This window comes from Neltuma alba, unplaced genomic scaffold, assembly GCF_004799145.2.
Source record: "Neltuma alba isolate B1F8T4 unplaced genomic scaffold, ASM479914v2 tig00012799_pilon, whole genome shotgun sequence".
Taxonomy (NCBI): Eukaryota; Viridiplantae; Streptophyta; class Magnoliopsida; order Fabales; family Fabaceae; genus Neltuma; species Neltuma alba.
The window spans coordinates 156,377-175,828 of record NW_021637196.1 but is presented as its reverse complement, the minus strand read 5'-3'; the positions used below and the strand labels follow the sequence as shown (position 1 = coordinate 175,828).

General features: G+C 33.0%; 2 protein-coding genes and 4 non-coding genes across 8 annotated transcripts; 1 reads left to right on the top strand and 5 right to left on the bottom strand.

The window, feature by feature from the left end:
* Window positions 1–4,116: 4,116 nt before the first annotated feature.
* LOC114731067 (small nucleolar RNA SNORD14) lies at window positions 4,117–4,242 on the bottom strand. Its single transcript, XR_003738874.1, has one exon. It is a non-coding gene; the product is annotated as a small nucleolar RNA SNORD14 (small nucleolar RNA).
* A 396-nt stretch (window positions 4,243–4,638) lies between these two features.
* LOC114731068 (small nucleolar RNA SNORD14) lies at window positions 4,639–4,763 on the bottom strand. The gene has a single exon (XR_003738875.1). It is a non-coding gene; the product is annotated as a small nucleolar RNA SNORD14 (small nucleolar RNA).
* Window positions 4,764–5,086: 323 nt separating this feature from the next.
* Window positions 5,087–5,175, bottom strand: LOC114731069 (small nucleolar RNA snR60/Z15/Z230/Z193/J17). Its single transcript, XR_003738876.1, has one exon. It is a non-coding gene; the product is annotated as a small nucleolar RNA snR60/Z15/Z230/Z193/J17 (small nucleolar RNA).
* Window positions 5,176–5,555: 380 nt separating this feature from the next.
* Window positions 5,556–5,654, bottom strand: LOC114731070 (small nucleolar RNA Z43). Its single transcript, XR_003738877.1, has one exon. It is a non-coding gene; the product is annotated as a small nucleolar RNA Z43 (small nucleolar RNA).
* A 2,421-nt stretch (window positions 5,655–8,075) lies between these two features.
* Window positions 8,076–11,649, top strand: LOC114731056 (50S ribosomal protein L24-like). Of its 3 annotated transcripts, none has more exons than XM_028918184.1 (6): window positions 8,076–8,286; window positions 9,288–9,370; window positions 9,473–9,568; window positions 10,357–10,460; window positions 10,551–10,687; window positions 11,195–11,649. In XM_028918184.1, exons 2-6 carry the CDS (start codon window positions 9,311–9,313, stop codon window positions 11,275–11,277), a joined length of 480 nt encoding a protein of 159 aa, XP_028774017.1. In that variant the 5' UTR covers window positions 8,076–8,286; window positions 9,288–9,310; the 3' UTR covers window positions 11,278–11,649. The 3 variants fall into 3 exon arrangements, with proteins under 3 accessions (XP_028774017.1, XP_028774016.1, XP_028774018.1); XM_028918183.1 differs by having other exon boundaries at window positions 8,077–8,253; XM_028918185.1 differs by lacking the exon at window positions 8,076–8,286 and adding an exon at window positions 9,053–9,067.
* Window positions 11,650–12,786: 1,137 nt separating this feature from the next.
* Window positions 12,787–16,770, bottom strand: LOC114731055 (protein LIKE COV 1-like). The gene is made up of 7 exons (XM_028918182.1): window positions 16,450–16,770; window positions 15,915–15,967; window positions 15,091–15,200; window positions 14,469–14,636; window positions 14,290–14,387; window positions 13,525–13,651; window positions 12,787–13,277 (listed from the first exon to the last, which is right to left on the bottom strand). The coding sequence occupies exons 1-7, from the start codon at window positions 16,588–16,590 to the stop codon at window positions 13,174–13,176; spliced, it is 801 nt and encodes a 266-aa protein (XP_028774015.1). The 5' UTR covers window positions 16,591–16,770; the 3' UTR covers window positions 12,787–13,173.
* Window positions 16,771–19,452: the final 2,682 nt, after the last annotated feature.

Sequence of the window (19,452 nt, the reverse complement as noted above, 5' to 3'; positions counted from 1 at the left end):
AATCAGTATTAGTTCTTCTGGAACTATATTAATACTATTACATCTAGTTCTTCAGGAACTATATAATTTAAGAGGAATATGAAAGACAACTCTATTTCAATATATTATTAACATAATAACAAATAATTATGAGTATCATAGATTTAACTTACAAGACACATAGAAAACACATAAAAATGATGAAGAACATTTAAAATGAACTTTTAAAAGTAAAGTACGTAGTGTTCAAAACTTCTCAATATTAATCAAGGTACTATAAACATTTAAAATGTTCAAAACTAATATTAAATCAGATCACATAAATAAGATATAAATAAACAAAATATAACTAGTAACTCTTGAGTCTATTTGATCTATTTAGTTTTATATCACACACTTATCAATATTACAATATCAAATTCTTATAACATTTGTTTCTCACAAATCACAATAAATTTAAAGACCAATAAAAATTAAACATTATACACATAGCCTTCTAGGCATATACTTATATGTTTTCTATTTTTATATATACTTTGGATATCTATCTTTCTTCACAACTTACTGCCTTTAGGCATTAAAATTAGCTTCGATATTTTCATAATATCACATGGTCTTTTTGATTCCACAACCATTTTTCTTTAACATTTGCTTTTCAATGAACTAATACATATTTGTCTATATGACTTCTGGTCATATTATAACAGTTGTTCATAATTTTATCATATTGATCGTAGGGCCATTACTAATTCTGCTATTATGATTCAATAGTCAAGTCCCAAGATTATTGCCCTTTTAGTTATCAGTTCCACTGATACAATGTTATCATATTCTTTATCACTCTTATGGATATATTCCTTGCTTTCAATAGCATATCATCATTTTTCTCAAATATTAGTCTTCTGGACTATAACAAAATTTTTAGAACTATAAAGTTCTTTTGTATCGTGAGTTTTTAACCATCAATCATCAGGACTTTGATATACATTATCAAATTGTGACAGTCTTGTCATGCCATCTGTTACTACCATAAGATAGTCTTTTATTAAATAATCATCAAAATGTGATGTGGCTTCTAGCCATCTAATCACAAAATCAAGAATATAATGGCTATTAGCCATTCATTTATATGTTTAACATTCTACTTTCCAAGACAACAATTAACCAATATCAGAGATGATAATCATATATAGTAATTTTATAGATAAACATAAACCTCATAGCAAATCAAGGAGTATTAAGGATAGTAGGATCATAAAAATATAAGAAAAGAAATAAAAAATAAAATTTTCATATCTCAATATGATGAATAAAATATTCGATTGCCAATGAATCAATATGGTTAATATGCAAAACCATCATTTGCTTTAAATAAATTGGAGAAATCTTACCAAACTTTCGGATCAAACTATCTTCATTCAACGAACAAAACATCAACGTGCATCAACTAGAAACCATGAACTCTGATGGTAGAGTCTCGTGCTGATAACGTGTTATGAAATTAACCAACAATGAAAGTAGATTGGAGAAGAGAAGTAGACAAAAAAATGAGAGAATGATATTGTATTCCTTTACTTGCTTCACTTGCTTCACAATACAATGACATGCCTTATTTATAGGCATAATCTTACACATAAGTTACATTGGTACTTAAATGATAGATAGTGGATAATAAACCACATGAATATGAGTGGGGGGAGTTACAAGATTAAAGGCATAGTGGAAAGGTAATGGAGTAGTGGAAGATTAATGCCTAGTGGAAGTAGTGGGAGTTGATGATGAAGTTGAGAGGAAGAGGAAGAGGAAGAAGAGGAGATGGACATCCACATGTTATAATATTCATAACAAGATCTAATTAATTGTACTATTTTTCAAACTCACAAGACCTACACTAAAATTCTGTTCGGTACGAAGGAAATGAAGGGGGAGAATGAAAAATTTTAATAAGTTCAAGGAGTTAAAAAATTTCAACTAATTTTACTTACACTATGTTTGGTAAGGGATTTTTGGAGCTCCCCTCCCCTCGTTTAGTTAAGATATTTTTTAAAGAGAGGAGGTACTCTTCTCCCATCCTCTTCCTTTCTAGCCTCCCTTCCAAAAGTGGAGTTTTTTGAAAAGGAGATGAAAAATAATATTTTAATCTCTTATATACCCTTTTGATTTTTTAACCCCTAATCAGTCGTAAGCATTTTTATATAAGAGAGTTTTTTTGAATATCTAATAAGAGGTTGTTAAGATAATTGTCTCCAAAATTAGAGAGCATTTGTAAACCTTTTTTTTTTTCTCTTCTTCTAATTTCAAGAGGCCGTGGGTATTTCCTTCACCTTCAAAGACTTTTCTCTGATTGAAATCTATCACTCACGACTTTTTATCTGGATATCCTATAAGTGTGTAATTGTGTCTTGCAAATCAAAATTGGTGAATTGTATTATATATATAGTTATATCTTAACAAAATAAAAAAGTGAGAAAATTCATTTAAATTTTATAAGGTAAACAGTCAATTTTTTATTAGAACAAAATAAGGTATTATTAAATTTGTTCTCTCCCCTCCCTTTCAATCAATCTAAATAGGAGATTATTAAAATTTCTCCCCTCCCTCCCTCTTCCCTCCCCTCCCCCTTGTAGCTACCCTCTTTTTTTCTTCCATCTCTTTCTCTTGATTAAAATTACTCTTTTGCCTCATATTTTCTCTTTATCAAAATTTTATAACTTCATTTTTTAAGTTCATTAAATTTTTTTCTTTTCTCTTCTCCACTTCAATTCCCTCGTACCAAATTAGGAAATTTATTTCAAAAGGCTGCAACCAATTTCAAAAGTTCTGTGCTTCTTTGCTGTTTAATGTAGGATTATGCCCATTTTGATCTCGTCATGTAATTTAATTCTTTCAAGTCCCAAATCTGGACAAGAGAGGAACAAGAAAAAGAACAAATCGTCCATTCTTAAGCCTACGACAACACTGCAATTCAACTTCAAAAGATTAAAATTACAATTATCCCTAACTCACCTGAGACTGTCAAGCTTCCCAGAATTCGTCCACTACTTACCATCTCAAACCCTTTTAATATATTATCTAAATCTTAAAAGCTACCTTCCTTTGTAGTCGCTGGTAACAAAATAGGGATGCTTTGTTCCCGATGGTACCTTTAAACAATGCATAAAATTTGAAACATAAAATTCCTTATAAAGTACCCTCAATATATACAATCCCTTTCTTTCTTTCTCTCTGTTTCTTTTTTTTTTTCAGTCGGATTTCGTACAAGAGATTTTTAATTAAACAAAAAGCTAAAATATCCATTTAGCCTATCCTTTAATTTTAAAAAATATACCTTTAATTTTTTAATCTTAAAATTATTAGCCTTGCTTCGTATCATATTTTTGTTAACAGAGGTTTTAAAGTTAAGAAACCACTGGACCAAAAATATAAAAATAATAACAATGCATCCGCGCCAATGTTTTGGCGGGCCGTCTCGTCATCCTCACGTTGACCCTTTTCCTTCAATTTCATTCTCAGCTAAATACTCCTAAACATAATACTTTTAGGACTTATTTGGTATAGGAGAGAAGAAGGAAATGGAGGAAATAAGTGTTTTCCATTTGTTGGGTTACTAAAATTTTTAAGCAGAGGCAAAATTCACTCATACCACAAAAAATCCCCCCCCCCCCCCCCCAAAAAAGACAATTAAGACGCTCCTCCCTCACACCTGAATTTAATTATTTATTAGTGAAGTACTGAAGCATGATTCCCCCCGGGGGGGGGGGGATAAGATAAAGACCGCGGGACAGGCAAAAGCACCCCTCGAACCCACCTTTATTATTCTATTTTTCAACATTATATTCTATCAGTTCTTAGATAGCATACACATTTCGGATCTGTTATTCTTCTTACAGCCAGTCAATATTGTTCTAGATACTTTATCTTTTTTTTACCAACATTGTTCTTGATATTGCCAAGCTGCGCACTGAGCTTAACGGTGCAAAGCCTGAAGGCTTGTTTAGGTTGTGATATTTTCATTAAAAAGAATCTCCAAGAGGCCTCCTTGTTTCTGCAATCCCTCTAATCCCTTCATCGGTGGTATTTGAACCAAAGTCTTTTCCCCTTTTCGCGCATCAATCAGGAATACAGGAGCAATGATGTGGCCTCAGACATCCAAGGAAGGATCAAGGGCAGCATAAGCTCTCAAGCCCGGCGAAAGGCGAAAGCTCTCAGGCGGCCACTGCGAATGTTTTGAGAAACAAGCCTTTGGATTTCTCATCATTGGCCGCATTTTTCACTCACACAGTAAATAGAGATATTTCCTATTACAACTATGCTAGAGAAAATCATTGACACCAACCATTCTATACTCTTCCATCACAATCGATCAAAACAAACATTCACGCAATAACCTATCAATTTACTTTAGTTCAGTGAACATAAAACATTAAGATTAATACAAAACAGAACATGCAGATGATGACTAAAGGGTATTCAAAGTCCTGACAAGTAGTTTAATATATTACGCCTTTGTATAATCCAATCCTCCATAGAACTTCCCACATATTAACCAATACAAAAAATATAAAAGCCACAACTTTGTGCCTTCGTATAGGCCAGAGGCACAAAAAGGGGGAGAATGAAGTTTGATTTCAAATCAGAAATGCATGATCAACGATTTGTGACCTCAGACATCCAAGGAAGGATTGAGGCAGCATAAGCTCTCAAGCCCGGCGAAAGGCGAAAGCTCTTAGGCGGCCACTGCGAATGTTTAGAGAAACAAGCCTTTGGATTTCTCATCATTGGCCACGTTTTTCCACTGACGTCACATATACAGATATCAATATATCATACACAAACACATTCTTCGTCAAACTGTTATAACTAAATTTACACAACTATACTCTTCCTTCACCAACAATTCTTCCAAAAAAACAGACATAAGCACACATCACGCTAATCCTATCTATTTATGGTTTGGTAAACCGAAGCATTCATGAGAATAGTATCTGACATACCATCCATTTTCACAAAAATACAGAAAGGATTTAAGCAGCATCAATTCTCAATCCCCAGCAAGGTAAAATTTAATCAACCAACATCGGGACACAGATGCATATGCAAGAAGGGAAGAGATCATCAGATAGGAGCGAAAGACGTAAACTAGTATAATCACTGAAATATCATTTGAACTATGCTTCTGTACATCATATGACCCTCTCAGGACGACTCCATACCCAAAATAAATATTTGGGGTAGAAACATAGCAATTAGACAAAAATGCAACGCCGATGAGATCCGGGGTAGGGAAATTGGCGAAGAAAATGCAGAGAAAATCACCCAAAAATCATAATGTAAGAAAACTAATTTAAAAAGAACGAACGAAATTAGATAAAAACATTACGTATAGTAGGCCTCATAGAGAAGATTAGATTGGTCTTCATGAATAAGATCAGACATATGCTTGTCTATTAAAAAGATTTAATCATCGGCCAATGTTGGATTATTGGGAATGAAAACAAGTCCCCCAAATCGTAAAACGAAACACTGGACAAAGATTTATTCTTGATACTAATTGGAAAATAAAGCCAATTTAAAAGGGACTCGGAATATGGGTGGTGATATATCAGAATGGTCGGCAATGACTAAAGCCAATTACGACGAACGAGACCTTAAAAGTAATCGAATCGTCACAGTCCCGTTCATTTTTTTTTTTTTTGGAAAACAACACAACTACGATACAGAAAAGAAGTTCAAGAAAAACAAATTTACATCCGTCGACGAGTAATCAACCAGCAAATAAAAACACAGAAAAGACGTTGCGGTACGGTGCTCATGAACTAGCGAGGAAACCTAAGGACATGGGGTGAAACATAACCGGCGGAATACAGAGGTGAGTCGCAAAGTTGGGTGCTTATAAAGAAGGCGACGGAGAGGCGAGATCTAGGGTTTAGTGGGTCAGGGAACGGAAGAGAGGGTGACGTGGCGCTAATGTCTAGAGTGTTCTAATCTTCGGGAGAATTTCACGGAAGGGCAAGCCCATTCAACTGCGAATTATTTTCATATTTGCTATCCTCCCGCCTATTTAAGTTACCTCTTTTTATATTTATTAAGTCAATAAAAATATGCTGGTAAAAAAAAGTCAATAAAAATAAAATTAAAAAAACTCATTAATTATTTTATAAATAACTTATATAAGAAGGATTTATAAATCGAAACAAAGTGATATGAATTAAAAAAAATATTTGCATATCCGTAACAAAAAATAGTTTAATCCCTCATAATAGAAAAAAAATAATTATATAAATGTCTTTCGCTTATTTTTTTTAATTTAAGAAAAATTCAGTCGCCCAGCAAAAATTTCCTTCACTTGTCAATACTTGTCTTCTTGGGAAACTTGTAATGAGAAAAAAATTTTTAATTACCTTAAAATCATATAATAACAAATTTCTGCTCAAGACTGTTTGATAATTAAATTCTTTACTTAGAATCTCACATCTTCCCTTTTTTTTTATCATCTTTTATGTGGGAGAAAGAACTCATGCACATTTTAATTATATATTTTCAAATATGTAATCTCATAGTTAGGTAACTAAGTTGAAGACTCAAAAAATTAGTTAAGCTTTTTTTTTTAATAATACAAATGTGTTGATTTTCTTAAATTACCTTATTCAATCACGTACATTAAAACCATTTTTTGGTGAAAATACTTTATAATCAATAGAGATTTTTTTAAAACATATTATAAATTTAAAAAATAAAATAAATTATAGTCTTATATTTAAGGTCGCCAACTAACTCACCTGTAAAAATGTATTTAGTATCAATTAGGTCAGAAAGCCCAACCAAAATAATTTGTTGTTATTTTTCTAAATATAGAAAATTTAAGATATTCATCAGGCATGTATTATGAGCATTGTGGCCGTTGACGCATGCAAGAAGGACAGAGGGGTAGTACTAGGAAAACGGGTTGGCCCGTCACGAGCTCAGACTTAAACGGGCTGACCCGTTTAAGCCTAAGTCCCATAAATGAACTTTTTTTTCAAGCCCTACTTGTGAGATGACAGGTTTAGGTAAACCCGTGTGCTTTTGGTTGGTTTAAGTAAGATGTAATTTTTAAATTTTTTTGCACATTTTATTGAAATAATAAAAATACTAATAAAAGGTATAAATAAAAATAAAAATAAGTCACAAACATAAATATCATCATGTTTAAACATCTATCACAGTGTAATAGAATTTATTGAATAAACAAACTAAATAAAAGACAAATATAAACAACTAAATAAGTACTAAGTTTAATAAATAATTGCAATGATCTAGTTTAATTATAAATAATTAACAGAAAAGTTTAACTAACAAACATGGTATACATAAAGAATAATCATTTGTCCTACCGACAAAAAAGAAAAGAGTCCATCATCCCTAATTCTAAATTTGTTCCTAACTATAAAAATAATACATATCTTTATTTTAATTCAAACGATTGTTTAACCAATTCTATTTCAAGTATAAAAAATATGGGATAATGACAAACAAAGACCATAAAATTACATATACAGTATTTTAACAGGTTTTGACAACTTATAAATAACAACACATCTTGTGAATATAATTAGTTTTAAATTTTGCAATTTTCACATTTTTTTGGTTATTTTCGCAACAATTATGGTGATTTTTTTTTGGTGAATGCTATCTGTGTGAGTGGCTGGAGTAAGTGAAACTAAGAATATGCTATGCGTAAAATGTTAGAGTTTTTCTTTTTAAGTTAAGAAAAAAAATAGAAATTTAAAAAAAAATGTTTGCGGGTTTAAACGGGCCAGCCCGCGACCCTACAGGGCCGGCCTGTTTATTTTTCAATCCTACAGAGCTAGCCATTTTAAGCACGACTTCCTTTTTAAAGTTCCAAAATACAAGTCCGATCCTCAACTTAAACTAGTTTAAACAGGTCAGTATAACAGGCTCGGGCCGTTTTCTCAGCTCTATGGAAGGCGCACCCTCATTATGTCAAGGAACAAATTTTTAACAATATCATCACCGTTCATTTAACAGATAAAACTGTACGGCCTACATTTCACTTTTACGCGCAAAACGAAGCCGTTTCTTGGTTTGGGGAGACAAGCCGGACGCCCTCTTCGATTTTGCTCTCTGCTTTCTCGCCGACGTCTGACATCTCAGCTGCCTAAACCCCTCTCTCTACGCCTCTTGTCTTCCGCGGCACCGCCGCGGCCGCCGCTCCTTCCTATACTCTCCTCCACCCAAGTCATCTTTCTCTACCTTCGCTTCGTTCTTGGACTGGTTCGTCTAGTCTTCTTCGTCTTCGATTTACCTGTTTCCACTTCGTCTCTAATTATTTATCCTCCTTGTTTTTTTTTTTTTTAAACTTTTATCTTCTTTTTCCTTTTTATTTTTTATTTCTTCGAACGAGCTTCGTGTATCTGTTACAGTGTTAGAATGTAGAGGGTGCATGGAAGAAATTTTTTTTAGTGAGAAAGAAGGTTTGATCTTTGAATGTGTTGAGTTTTACCATTTTCGAAGGCTTGTTGCTTTCCTCCCATTTTCTTGTGTAGTTTTTAACCTTTTAACGTGTCCCTCCTCTCTAGGGTGGTGAAATCACATTCACAGTGACAGCAATCTCATGACCATTCCGCTAATTATATTGCTGTGCGCGGACTGTGGAGTTTTTTTTTTTTTTAATTTTTTTAAATGTAGACTCTTCTTATTCCAAAAGCATTAGTCTTTGATTTGTTAACTTCAGTCTGGAATTTTACTCATGTTGGTTATATATTTTTCATACAATACGATAATATGAACAATATAATACGCATAATGCGTATTCATGTATATTGATCTTCACACATTTATGCATGGATAAAGGTGTATATGTGCCATACATCTTGAATTTTTATCAGAAGATAAATGGAGAATATGCAGAGTGAATGAAACAGAACGTTAAAAAAGAAGTGCACTGCATGAAAGGCCCTGGCCTCGCGTGACCCTGTGCACCAATTGGCCAGGACATCAGGATTGCTCACGGGCAGGGGTTTGGACCTCTGTCCTGGCCTGTGAACACCCCTACCTATTGGCCCCCCCATAATTTGCCGTAGGTTAGGTAAACTCTACTCATCATGAACAGATTCAATAACCTCAGAATGAACCTGAATTCGGTTTCAACTGAAGGATTTCAATCTCAAGTGCTTTATATGTTCTCCCCTGAATTTCTATTGGAACTAAAATGAATCTACATTCTTGCTCATGTTTTATTTTGTTTAAAGTGTTTAATATTACTTTCCAAGGTCGGATTCTTACATAACTCTGTTTCTATTGAACAGTAATTAGATACTTATCTCTTGAAATGGGTTGGAAAGCTGCTGAGAAACTTATTAGGCACTGGAAGGTTCTTAGAGGGGACAATGTAAGCTAGTATTATTTCTTTCGCATCCTTGTTATGCCCGTCTCTATTCTTCTGTCTTATCATTTTGCTTTGAAAGGGATTTATTTTTGTCATTTGTTACAGGTAATGATTATTAGGGGAAAAGACAAGGGTGAGACTGGAGTTATTAAACGTGTAATCCGCTCTCAGAATCGTGTTATCGTTGAGGGAAAAAATCTGGTGAGATGAATTTTTCATTTTGCCTTTCTTTGTTAAAGTTTTTATGTGAAATATTAAACATATCAGCTTGGGTTTGTCAAGCAAGATCCCTCATCAGTCTGGCAATCAGTATTTTGAGACATCAAAACTTAATTGGATTTATGATATTGGTGAACTTACTGCTACGGAATATGTCATTGCTTCTGATTCTGTCAGGCAAGAAAGATATGTACTTTCTTAAATTCTCTGTATCCCGTGGATCACAAAGTAGATTGAGCAACAATTTATTCCATCTAGGCTTGAATATGAAGATCTATTAAACTGTTTATGAATTTATTGGAAATTTATGGTGACATTAGACCTTCTATGTTGTGAATCTCAGAGCTGTTCCGTCCCATAATAATAAATAATTCATATTTTGACAACTATATGTGTATGTGTTATTTGCACAGGCGAATTATCTGAGAAGACTGAATCTTTTAGCATGATGGATAGTTGGTTTTCTTTTTGCCATACTAATGGTTTGGTTTTGTTATGCAACTCTTTTGATTTTGCCCATCCAAAGGTTTTCATGCTATAGGAATAGAACCCTTCCCAGAAGGCGGCTATTCCTTAAGTATCTTTTTAGGTGATGCATATATTTTGTTCTTGGTAAATGGAGTTTACATTTTACCAAAACAAAACTGTATGTTTATGTGTATCACAATTTATTTTCCTCGTGAAAATCTGAATTAAATGGTTCCTTGAGCGTCTAGTTTCTCCATATGCATGATATATTTTCACTTCAATGCTTTTTTACTTCCTTTTAGGTAAAGAAACACATTAAACAAGGACAAGGTCATGAAGGGGGGATCTTTACCGTTGAAGCCCCGATTCATGCCTCAAATGTGCAAGTTGTTGATCCAGTGACAGGGTGTGTGCATGTTAATATACTAAACTGGTGATGGCATGCAAAGGTTTTGGAGTCAGATAATTTTAAAATGACAAGCCTTTTCTTGTTCAGGAAGCCTTGCAAAGTTGGAATTAGATATCTTGAAGATGGTACTAAAGTCAGAGTGTCCAGAGGTATGGGAGCATCTGGCTCCATAATCCCCCGGCCTGAGATCTTAAAGATAAGAACTACCCCAAGACCTACAGTCGGTACACACTTAAAAATCACGCTTCTTTTTGGTTGAAGCCTTTTTATTTCCATGTCCTAATCATGTACTTACCTCTTTCCTCTTCAGTATGTCTGACCTGAGCAGTAACACTTTCTGTTGATCTTAATTGTTATCATAGATCTAGTGAAATGCACAAATTGTTTTTGAATAAATTCACAAGACAGGTGGAAAAGAAGGGAGTGAGGGTTATTTGTTGAATTTCATGTTTAAATTGTCAACTTGCTTCTACTTCTTGGATGCATGTAAGTTAGTGCTAATGTTTATTGGTATGGTGTAATACATGCCTCTTTGAACAGAGGGATGTGGGTGATGCATCTGATTATACCCGTAACCCAAATGTCACACTTCAGTTGGAGAGAATTTGAGCAAATATGAATGTTTGTACTTTATATAATTTGGGTGAACACTGGTGTTTATTATATATTTGTATATTGAAATTGAAATTATCCTGCTGAGTTTCAAAATCCCTTCATTATTCTTTTTGCAGCTGGTCCCAAAGATACTCCGATGGACCTTGTGCTGGAGAAGACTTACGATGCCAAAACAGGGAGAGGCATGCCTGACCTTTAAAGAGATTATGCATTTTACTGTGGCAGTGATTGGCAAATTTCTTTTGAATAGTTATGGTCATAGAAATGGACCGTTGTTGCTCCACTTCCGTGCTTTAGGTCTAGTACCTCATCACCCCCGTCATGCCAAGGAAGTTCCTGTTTCAAATGCGACTTTAAAGGTTAGCAAATAGTTAAATCGATTAATGAATGATTCTTCAGCTTCCCAGGTGGAATGAGGTCTATTTAATTGATGGCAACTTCTTTTGTTTTTTTTTTGTTTTTGAGCAAAATTGATGGCACCTTCAGAAGGTCATTTTCCTTCATAAAATATTGAAGCTGCTGGACTATGCTTTCATAATCCATGTTTGAAGATGGATTTTTCTTGCTATTACATATATATATATATTATGAAATATTCCTTGTCGATTAACCCCTCCGACACCCCCCCCCCAAAAATAAAAATAAAAGAAGAAAAATTGTGTTGCCTGAGCAGTCGATATGTAACGTGGTTATGTGAAGGAGAACTAAGCACACGGTTTCTGGTTAAAATTGTTGCTTGAAATATTTCAATGACTTCATTCACTGAGAAAAAAAAATATTTTATTGACAGTAAATTTTTTAGTATTATACTACTTCTGATCTTTAATATAAGATTTTGTTTAACTTTTATTTTGATCTTAATTATAAGACCCTAATCTATTTTGTTTCTCATATTTATGCATTATTGTTCAAGATAGTCCTTTTAATAATAATAGTTCTAGGTAATAAACTTGATTAGTAAGGATATTTTAAGAAATACAATACCTATTTATTACAGATAACTAACTTAACATATTTTCTTAATTTTTTCAAATTAATTAACTAGATTTTATAATTAAGACTAGAGGAAGTACATATGTACATATTATATTTATACATTTGCACTAGACTAATTGCATGGGTCCCCTGGGGGAGTCCACTTCACAAATTTGAATATTAGTTGAGCTGTTAACTTGAAATTTATTTTTAGGATTAGAAGTGTCTTTTTGCCAACAAGGAAAAATAAATTCCTTTTTGAGCATAAAGAGCGAAAAGCAGGTTTCTAATTCTGTTCTAGATGCAAAAATTAGATATGTTAATTGAGCAAAAAAAATGTGAAAGCAATCTCATTTGTTTAAATAGTCATATACTAAAAGAAGAATTTTTAAAGTTCTGTTTGGTATAAAATGAAAATTAAAAAGTTTATGAATTATCACCTGTTATGTATATGAAAAATTTTCTTAAGAAACAGGACTTTCAAACCTGAACCCTGCCCCATTTTTCATATAGAAGCACTTATTTGGCGTAAAATGAAAATTAAGAAGTTAATGAAATATCACCTGTTACAGGACTTTCAAACTTGAACCCTGCCCCTTTTTTCATAGAGAAGCACTTATTTGGCACTGCTTATATCAAGTGATTATGGCCACTGAAACGACTTGCTTCACATATTTGTGCCTCCTACTTAGTAATTCATGATTAAAAAACTACAAACAAGTACTGATTTCACTTTTCGTCAAACCCAATTTCTCTACACCGTGCCGAGTCTCATATTAACGCAACTCATTAACTACATTTTTAAGATAAAAAAAGATTTGTCTCAACTTAAAAAAAAACCAAAAATGATAAAACAAGCTAACGCAATTTCTTCGATAGGAGTAGGCAAGGCAAAGGGCGCCATTCTGAAACAAGACTTCCAAAGCAAACGCCTAATAAATTCTACATTATATTACATAGGAAAGAATGTTACAAGTGCCATCAGAATCTGAAACACTTTCTCATAAACCACCAAATTCAAATTTGCATTCCAAATGCATGCTGGAGTGCATTATGGCCAATCTGATGGCTCCATATGGAACGAACGAACGTAGCAGAAGAACCACAACCAAGTCTAGCATCAGCTTCTGTCAGGTCTACTTCTATCATTTGTAGTAATTACCACGCGAGAATCGATCGTCGACAGAATCTGTGGCATTGACATCCCTCCAGAAACAACAATTTCTGCAATGTTCATAGCAATTTCAACTTACTAATTCAGGATTATCTGTTACAACTTCAAGGCTGATCAACCCATGCCTGGCTCTTCAGCCAACACACACACACACACATGTTCCTAGTTGCATACATCCATAATATCTAAACAGCCTATGCCCAAGGATGATATCTTAGAGAATAAGTCAGTATTGACTTGATCTGGGTTCTATACTTGAGAGACTTATAAGAAACTATAAAAACCAAAACAACTCACCAATTCCTTCACGGACGGATAAGTTTGGTCTAATGACATCACGGGTGTTGACAAGAAATATATCACCAATATAAAGATGGTTCGTGGGAACATAGACACAGCATAGCTCCTCATCTCCTGAATAGCTCTGCAAGAGAAAAATGTGAAAATTTAACAAGCTACTTAAACTTTAAAACTCTGATAATAGAATGTTAGAATTTTCATCAACGAGCATTTATCGTTAGCTTAAACTTGACAGACAAACAGTTTTACACCTACTGAACTGTAAACACGTGGCGTGGGCATCAAGAAAATGACAACTGATTATGGAGTACGTCAAGAATCTGAGTAACTCAAACTGTTGCATTGCACGTAGCTTCAAAGACAACAAAGGGCAAGGAATTTGAAGTACAAAGCAATCAACAGCATACAATAGGAGATGCAATTTTGCAAGTTAACAAACATGTCACGGTGAAAAAAAGAACCACACTAATGGAGAATAACAATTGGCTCAGCCTTCCAACATGTATATGTATAGGCATCAACAATATGCGCTTCGGACGAAACAAGCAAATGTATCTAGGGAAGTGTGAATCCCACGAGAAACATTGATTTGCATTATCAATAAGCAGGCAGAGACTCAGACCAACAAAACTCAGCCAGAAAACAATCGGGATTACAATATAGAATATAAGGACATCATAGCTACAAAAAGAAACATTCTACTCATAAAAATTACAAAAAAGAAAAAAAAAATCTTTCGACACATTGAAGTTCTTTAGAAACCTGAAGGACAACAGATGAGGTGATGAATCCAAATGCATATTCACCAACTCGAGGATGCCGAATGATTGCTACTTCTTTGAAGGCTTGTGTATTTTGGTCTGTAACAACACATTAACATATATTATTCTCTGACACGCTATCACATTCCAATCAAGCTCAAAAGATGTTTGAATACAGACCTGGTGAAATAGCAGCACTAATTTGTTTGGAGGCATTATAAATATGTCGTACAAGTGGCATTCGCTTGATAAACCACTCCCCAAGGCCCAGGACAGATGCACCCAACCATGATGACATGAAAATCCCGACCAAGAAGATGAAAGTTATGGAAGTTATGAATCCAAGACCTGATAAAAAAAAAAAAAGTTATGGGCAAATAATTTTAACATGTTTACTACTAGTAGGCCACATGATTAGTAAATTGAGAAGTTGGAGAGAATAATAAGCCATATTTCTATTCTCCACTAATCACTTCACTAGTTTTGTTGCACTGAATTACACAAGGTTACTAAAACAGAAAACATTGAAGAACAGCAATAACAAGTCTTATCCTATTAGGTGAGGTTGGCTACATTGAAGTGAAAAAAAAAAAATTAATATTAATATTAACAATAATGTAAAGCCATGAAAACTGAATTGCCATGCATTGAAAACATTGTACAAGAAAGTGCTTTTTTCTAACATTTTATGCACTGGACAGATGTTGCTGATTTTAAAATATCATGGACAAAAACAGTGATTTGCAGCCACTTTATCACATACATTTGTTCCGCGAGAGGTGAAGGAATATAGTAGACTTACCAAAAATATCGATTCCAAGTTGAGCATAGATAGGAGAAAAAAATCCATCCACGAAATGAACAAACCACCATGTTATATAGAAGGTTATTGCAATTGGAAAGAGAATGACACTGCAAACAAAGTAATGGTCAGCTTCTGGAGCATTAGAATAAGTTAATGCATTTTCAGATATGGTAAGTACAAGTCTCATGAAACAATCAGCTTTGGCTAAAGCAGGTAGCAGCTAGGTCTTATTTAATATCACCAGGAGAAGAACATGAACAGCAGTGTTCCAAAAATCGCATACAATCATCCTAGCTCATCACCTATTTTTCGAAGAATAGTAAAACAAAAAAGAAAGAAAACTTAAATTAATTGATAAAATGCCCATACTCAGGAGTTCAAAAAGCAGCATTAATGCATAAACGGGCATTAATATGATGAGGTGGAATTTCTCTTGTTTGGCATATGAAAGAAGACATTCAAAAAAAAAAAAAAAAAAATTTACATAAATCCATCACTCCCTCCTAATCTATTCATCTGCTTTAGAATAGGGCTGTTTTCCTAGCCTTTTCATGTCTTCCAGCTCTCATATTTCTGACTGAGTTGCCCTATATATCTCCGTATGTATAGACACGAATGAAGACTAAAAATTGCCACTGCGCATTTGGTTTAGATTTCAGACAACAGAGTTTGGAAAGCAGACTGACAACAACTATAATAGTAAAAATTAACTAGGCCATACGAGCACACCTGTCAATGTAGGAATAAGCAATAGCATAGCATACGTCCAAGGCAATAATACCGGTATTAAAATTTGACGTGAAAAACTAAGAATTACGCACCATCCAGTCATGAACTTTTTAGACGCCCAGCTCCGAACAACTTTGTAGAACGTCTACAAAGGGACAAACAAAACTGCAATCTATCAGTCAAATACTTCAGGCAGAGGAATAAAATATACACCTAAACAAGAGAGATAACTTTCGTCAGGTGTTAAAATCTGTGAAAAGTATTTAAATTCAAACATATAACCATGTAAATCTTGCGAAAATTGAGATGCTTAAACGGTTTGACCAATAGATTTCATCACATTAACAGGCATGAGAAATAATAATTACGGGATTTAAAAAAAAATAAACCAGCTGAAGTCATGATATGTTCAATTTAAAAAAAGTGCTTAGCAAGCAATCACGCTTCAATTCAGCATAAAAACGTAGCAACCATGCCCACAACAGTAGCAGGCGATTCGACCAAGGCCGTGATGAATCGCCTGTAGTTGAATTTTCCATCATTTTCTATTGCCGGATAAAGCAGCCAAAGACCAAGTAAGCACGCATGGACAAATAGAAACCCTAAAGCAATGAATGAATCAATCACCTCGCGGCCAGCATGATGAGTGGAGGAGGAGGGAGAAGGCTTGGAACCGGCACCGTCGTCGCCGGAACCGGCCACCGGGATGAGAAGCTCCCGATCTCTGTCTCTGTTAGCCATTAAGGTCGGCGATTGGTCATCGCCCATCGGGAGAAGGAAACGACAGCAAGCAAGCAGCGCCGCTTGAGAAATCAAAACCCCACAGCTTGACCTCGCAGGTCTCGCTTCTGAATCTGCGTCCCCGGTCGGAACGAAAGAGAAATGTCAAAATTTTCAAAGAAACGAAAATAAATCTTTCCTACTCCAGCAATCAGAATCTCTCTCCGGCTTCAACTGCTTCATTTTCAATTATTGTTGTTTTTGTTTTTTGCCATATTATTATTCGGGGTTTTTTGCCCTGATTATTGGGGGTTGAAAATTATATGTAGTATTAAAAAAATGATCTTATTTATCGGATTGCTTTGCCTTCAAGTGAGCACGGATTTCTTTTCTTTTTTTTTTAATTCATCCAACAAATATTATCTATATACTGCTAGTTAATATATTTGTAATTGTAATTGTAAGTATACATATAATACGTTGAATAAGTTAAAATAAAGTACGGCTTGAACTTTTTTTTTTTTGAAAATTCAATGTCTGACTTGAATTATTAATGCAACATACTCCCTTTCGTCCTTGATAATAAAGTGATTTTACAATCCAAATCATGTAGATTAAAATATTGGTAAAAAATAATAAATGGATAAGAAAATATATAATTTTTTTTGGAAAAATTAATCTTTTACTCATGTAGTTTTACCTTGTTTAAAATCTAATCTCTTTATTTTAGTTCGGTGTAACTCAGTCCTTATAATTTTGACTCGGTTATAACATAATCTCTGAAATCTGATTTGTTGCAATCCACTTCTTATATTTTTGACATTTTATAATTTAATCCCTATCTTTATTAGACGTATAGATATATAGTTTCATTTTTCTAAAACAACAAGACTAAATTATAAAATTGTTAAAACTATAAAAATTGAATTGCAACTAACTCAAACTATGAAGACTGAATTACATAAAGTTAAAGTATAATGACTAAGTTATAAATGAGTTAAAATTATAAAAACTAAAAAATTAATTTTTTCAGTCTTTTTTTTTCTAAATATACCTTTATTTGTTGAGAGAGTAAATAAAAAGGAATGATTGAGAAAAATTGAGACTATATAATACTTCTTTGGGTTTTAAATATAATATTTAGTGCTGCCAAAAAAAAAAATATTGAGCTTGTATTGTACTGTAAACTAGATCGAGGTACTACTTTGCACAAGAAGTTAGATGTTACATTTAGGAGGGAAGGAAGTGTGATATCAAATGGGAGAGAATTTGTAGTAATTATTTTATAGATATAAAAAAAATAGTTAAAATTTCTGGTAAAAAAAGTGCAACTCATTTATAATTATGGCACCAGTCCTATCATTAATTAGAATTTCATGCGTGAAAATAAAAATATTTCAATAGATATGGATCTTATGAGAAAGAAATCAGCAATATAGAAAATCAAATGAATTTTGATTTTACAGCACCGGACTGAGCAGAGATTATCAAGCATGAGGGGGGGGGCATGCCGCTAACTTGGGAATAAAATAATTTAAGGTTAATAATTAAAATAATTATCCATAAATCTCAAGTATAAATATAAATAGGTTTTAAATTTAAAAAATTATTTTTATTTAATTTTTTTCACATGAAATCAGCTAATTTTCCCTTAAAAATTTAGGGGTGACGAAGGAGCTCATGTGAGATGAGGATATTTTTAAATTATATAAAAGGGTAGTAGGTGGATAATTGGAAGAATTGAAGACAAGATAAATGAGTAATGGAGGATTAGAAATGGAGCCTAAGGAAGCCATTTGATTGGGCTGCGTATAGGGTGGCGTCACGTGTCAAGTGTTGTTAATGAGTTGTCGCCAATAAATTTTCGTTGTCTTAGCCGCTTGTGGACTGTAGTGGGCTGCTTCATAAAAACGTTATTATGTATTTTTATAATATTATCAGAAATAATATGGTAATATACTGTCTCTATTCCTTGATGCCTTCTGCGAATTATATTACAAACTAGATATTATATTTAAGATTAAATATAATACTCTTATGATCCTATTTATAAGGCACAGAGAAAAGATTTTTTAGTCCTATTTATAACTCACTTTATTAAATTTTCAGTATGAATGTATTATTTTGTCTTTCATATATTACGGTGCACTAATAGGTAGTTATCTTTTTTAAAAGTTACATATATTAAATATGGGTAAATTTAAAAAATTATTATATTTTAATGGAGAGTTAATGTATTTTAACGTTTTTTATCTGTGTGAAATATGTTAGAAGTGCTTTATAAATAGGACCAGAGGAGTACTCCTCCGTCCCTTATTATAAGATCATTTTAACTAAATTACTCGGTTTAAAAAAACAGTTAAAATTAATTGAAAGCAATTAATATGTAATAAATATAATTTTTTTAAATATACCCCTATATATAAATGGGTAAATGTGAGAGAATAATAGTGAGATAAATGAAAAAAGAGAATGTATTAAATGCATTAAATTAAAATAAAATAAGTAATAATGTATTAAATATTCAGACAAACTCAAAAAAAATCTTATAAAAAGAAACAAATCCATTCAAAAAATTAGATCTTATAATAAGAGACGAAGTAGTATAAGATATAAATCAGATCCTACACTCTAGTTCTTACTATAAGACATTAGCTGGGTCATTAACGACTTTTTCTTAGTTTACCCCTGGTTACAAATTATTGAATATCATAATAATATTTATTAAGAAACATTCATGTAAATCACATTATTAAATGAGAGTAGATTTGGAGAATTTCATAATTTTAAAATACATTTAATGACAAAACTGTCATTTCTTAGTCTGTGTGAATTAGTTGATGACATTTTATAATAAGAACTAAATAGAGTATTAAGAATAAAAGTTAGTAATAATTAGATCATGAGAAA

What these genes read in the sequence shown, in the direction of transcription:
- LOC114731055 (XM_028918182.1), bottom strand. Translation starts at nt 16,590, where the DNA reads ATGGGCGATGACCAATCGCCGACCTTAATGGCTAACAGAGACAGAGAT. An exon ending in TAGTGCTGCTATTTCACCAG is followed by an intron (nt 14,388 to 14,468) that starts GTCTGTATTCAA and finishes GTGTTGTTACAG; the next exon opens with ACCAAAATACACAAGCCTTC. An exon ending in CCTCATCTGTTGTCCTTCAG is followed by an intron (nt 13,652 to 14,289) that starts GTTTCTAAAGAA and finishes TTTCTCTTGCAG; the next exon opens with AGCTATTCAGGAGATGAGGA.
- LOC114731056 (XM_028918184.1), top strand. Translation starts at nt 9,311, where the DNA reads ATGGGTTGGAAAGCTGCTGAGAAACTTATTAGGCACTGGAAGGTTCTT. An exon ending in AGGTTCTTAGAGGGGACAAT is followed by an intron (nt 9,371 to 9,472) that starts GTAAGCTAGTAT and finishes CATTTGTTACAG; the next exon opens with GTAATGATTATTAGGGGAAA. An exon ending in GTTGTTGATCCAGTGACAGG is followed by an intron (nt 10,461 to 10,550) that starts GTGTGTGCATGT and finishes TTTCTTGTTCAG; the next exon opens with GAAGCCTTGCAAAGTTGGAA.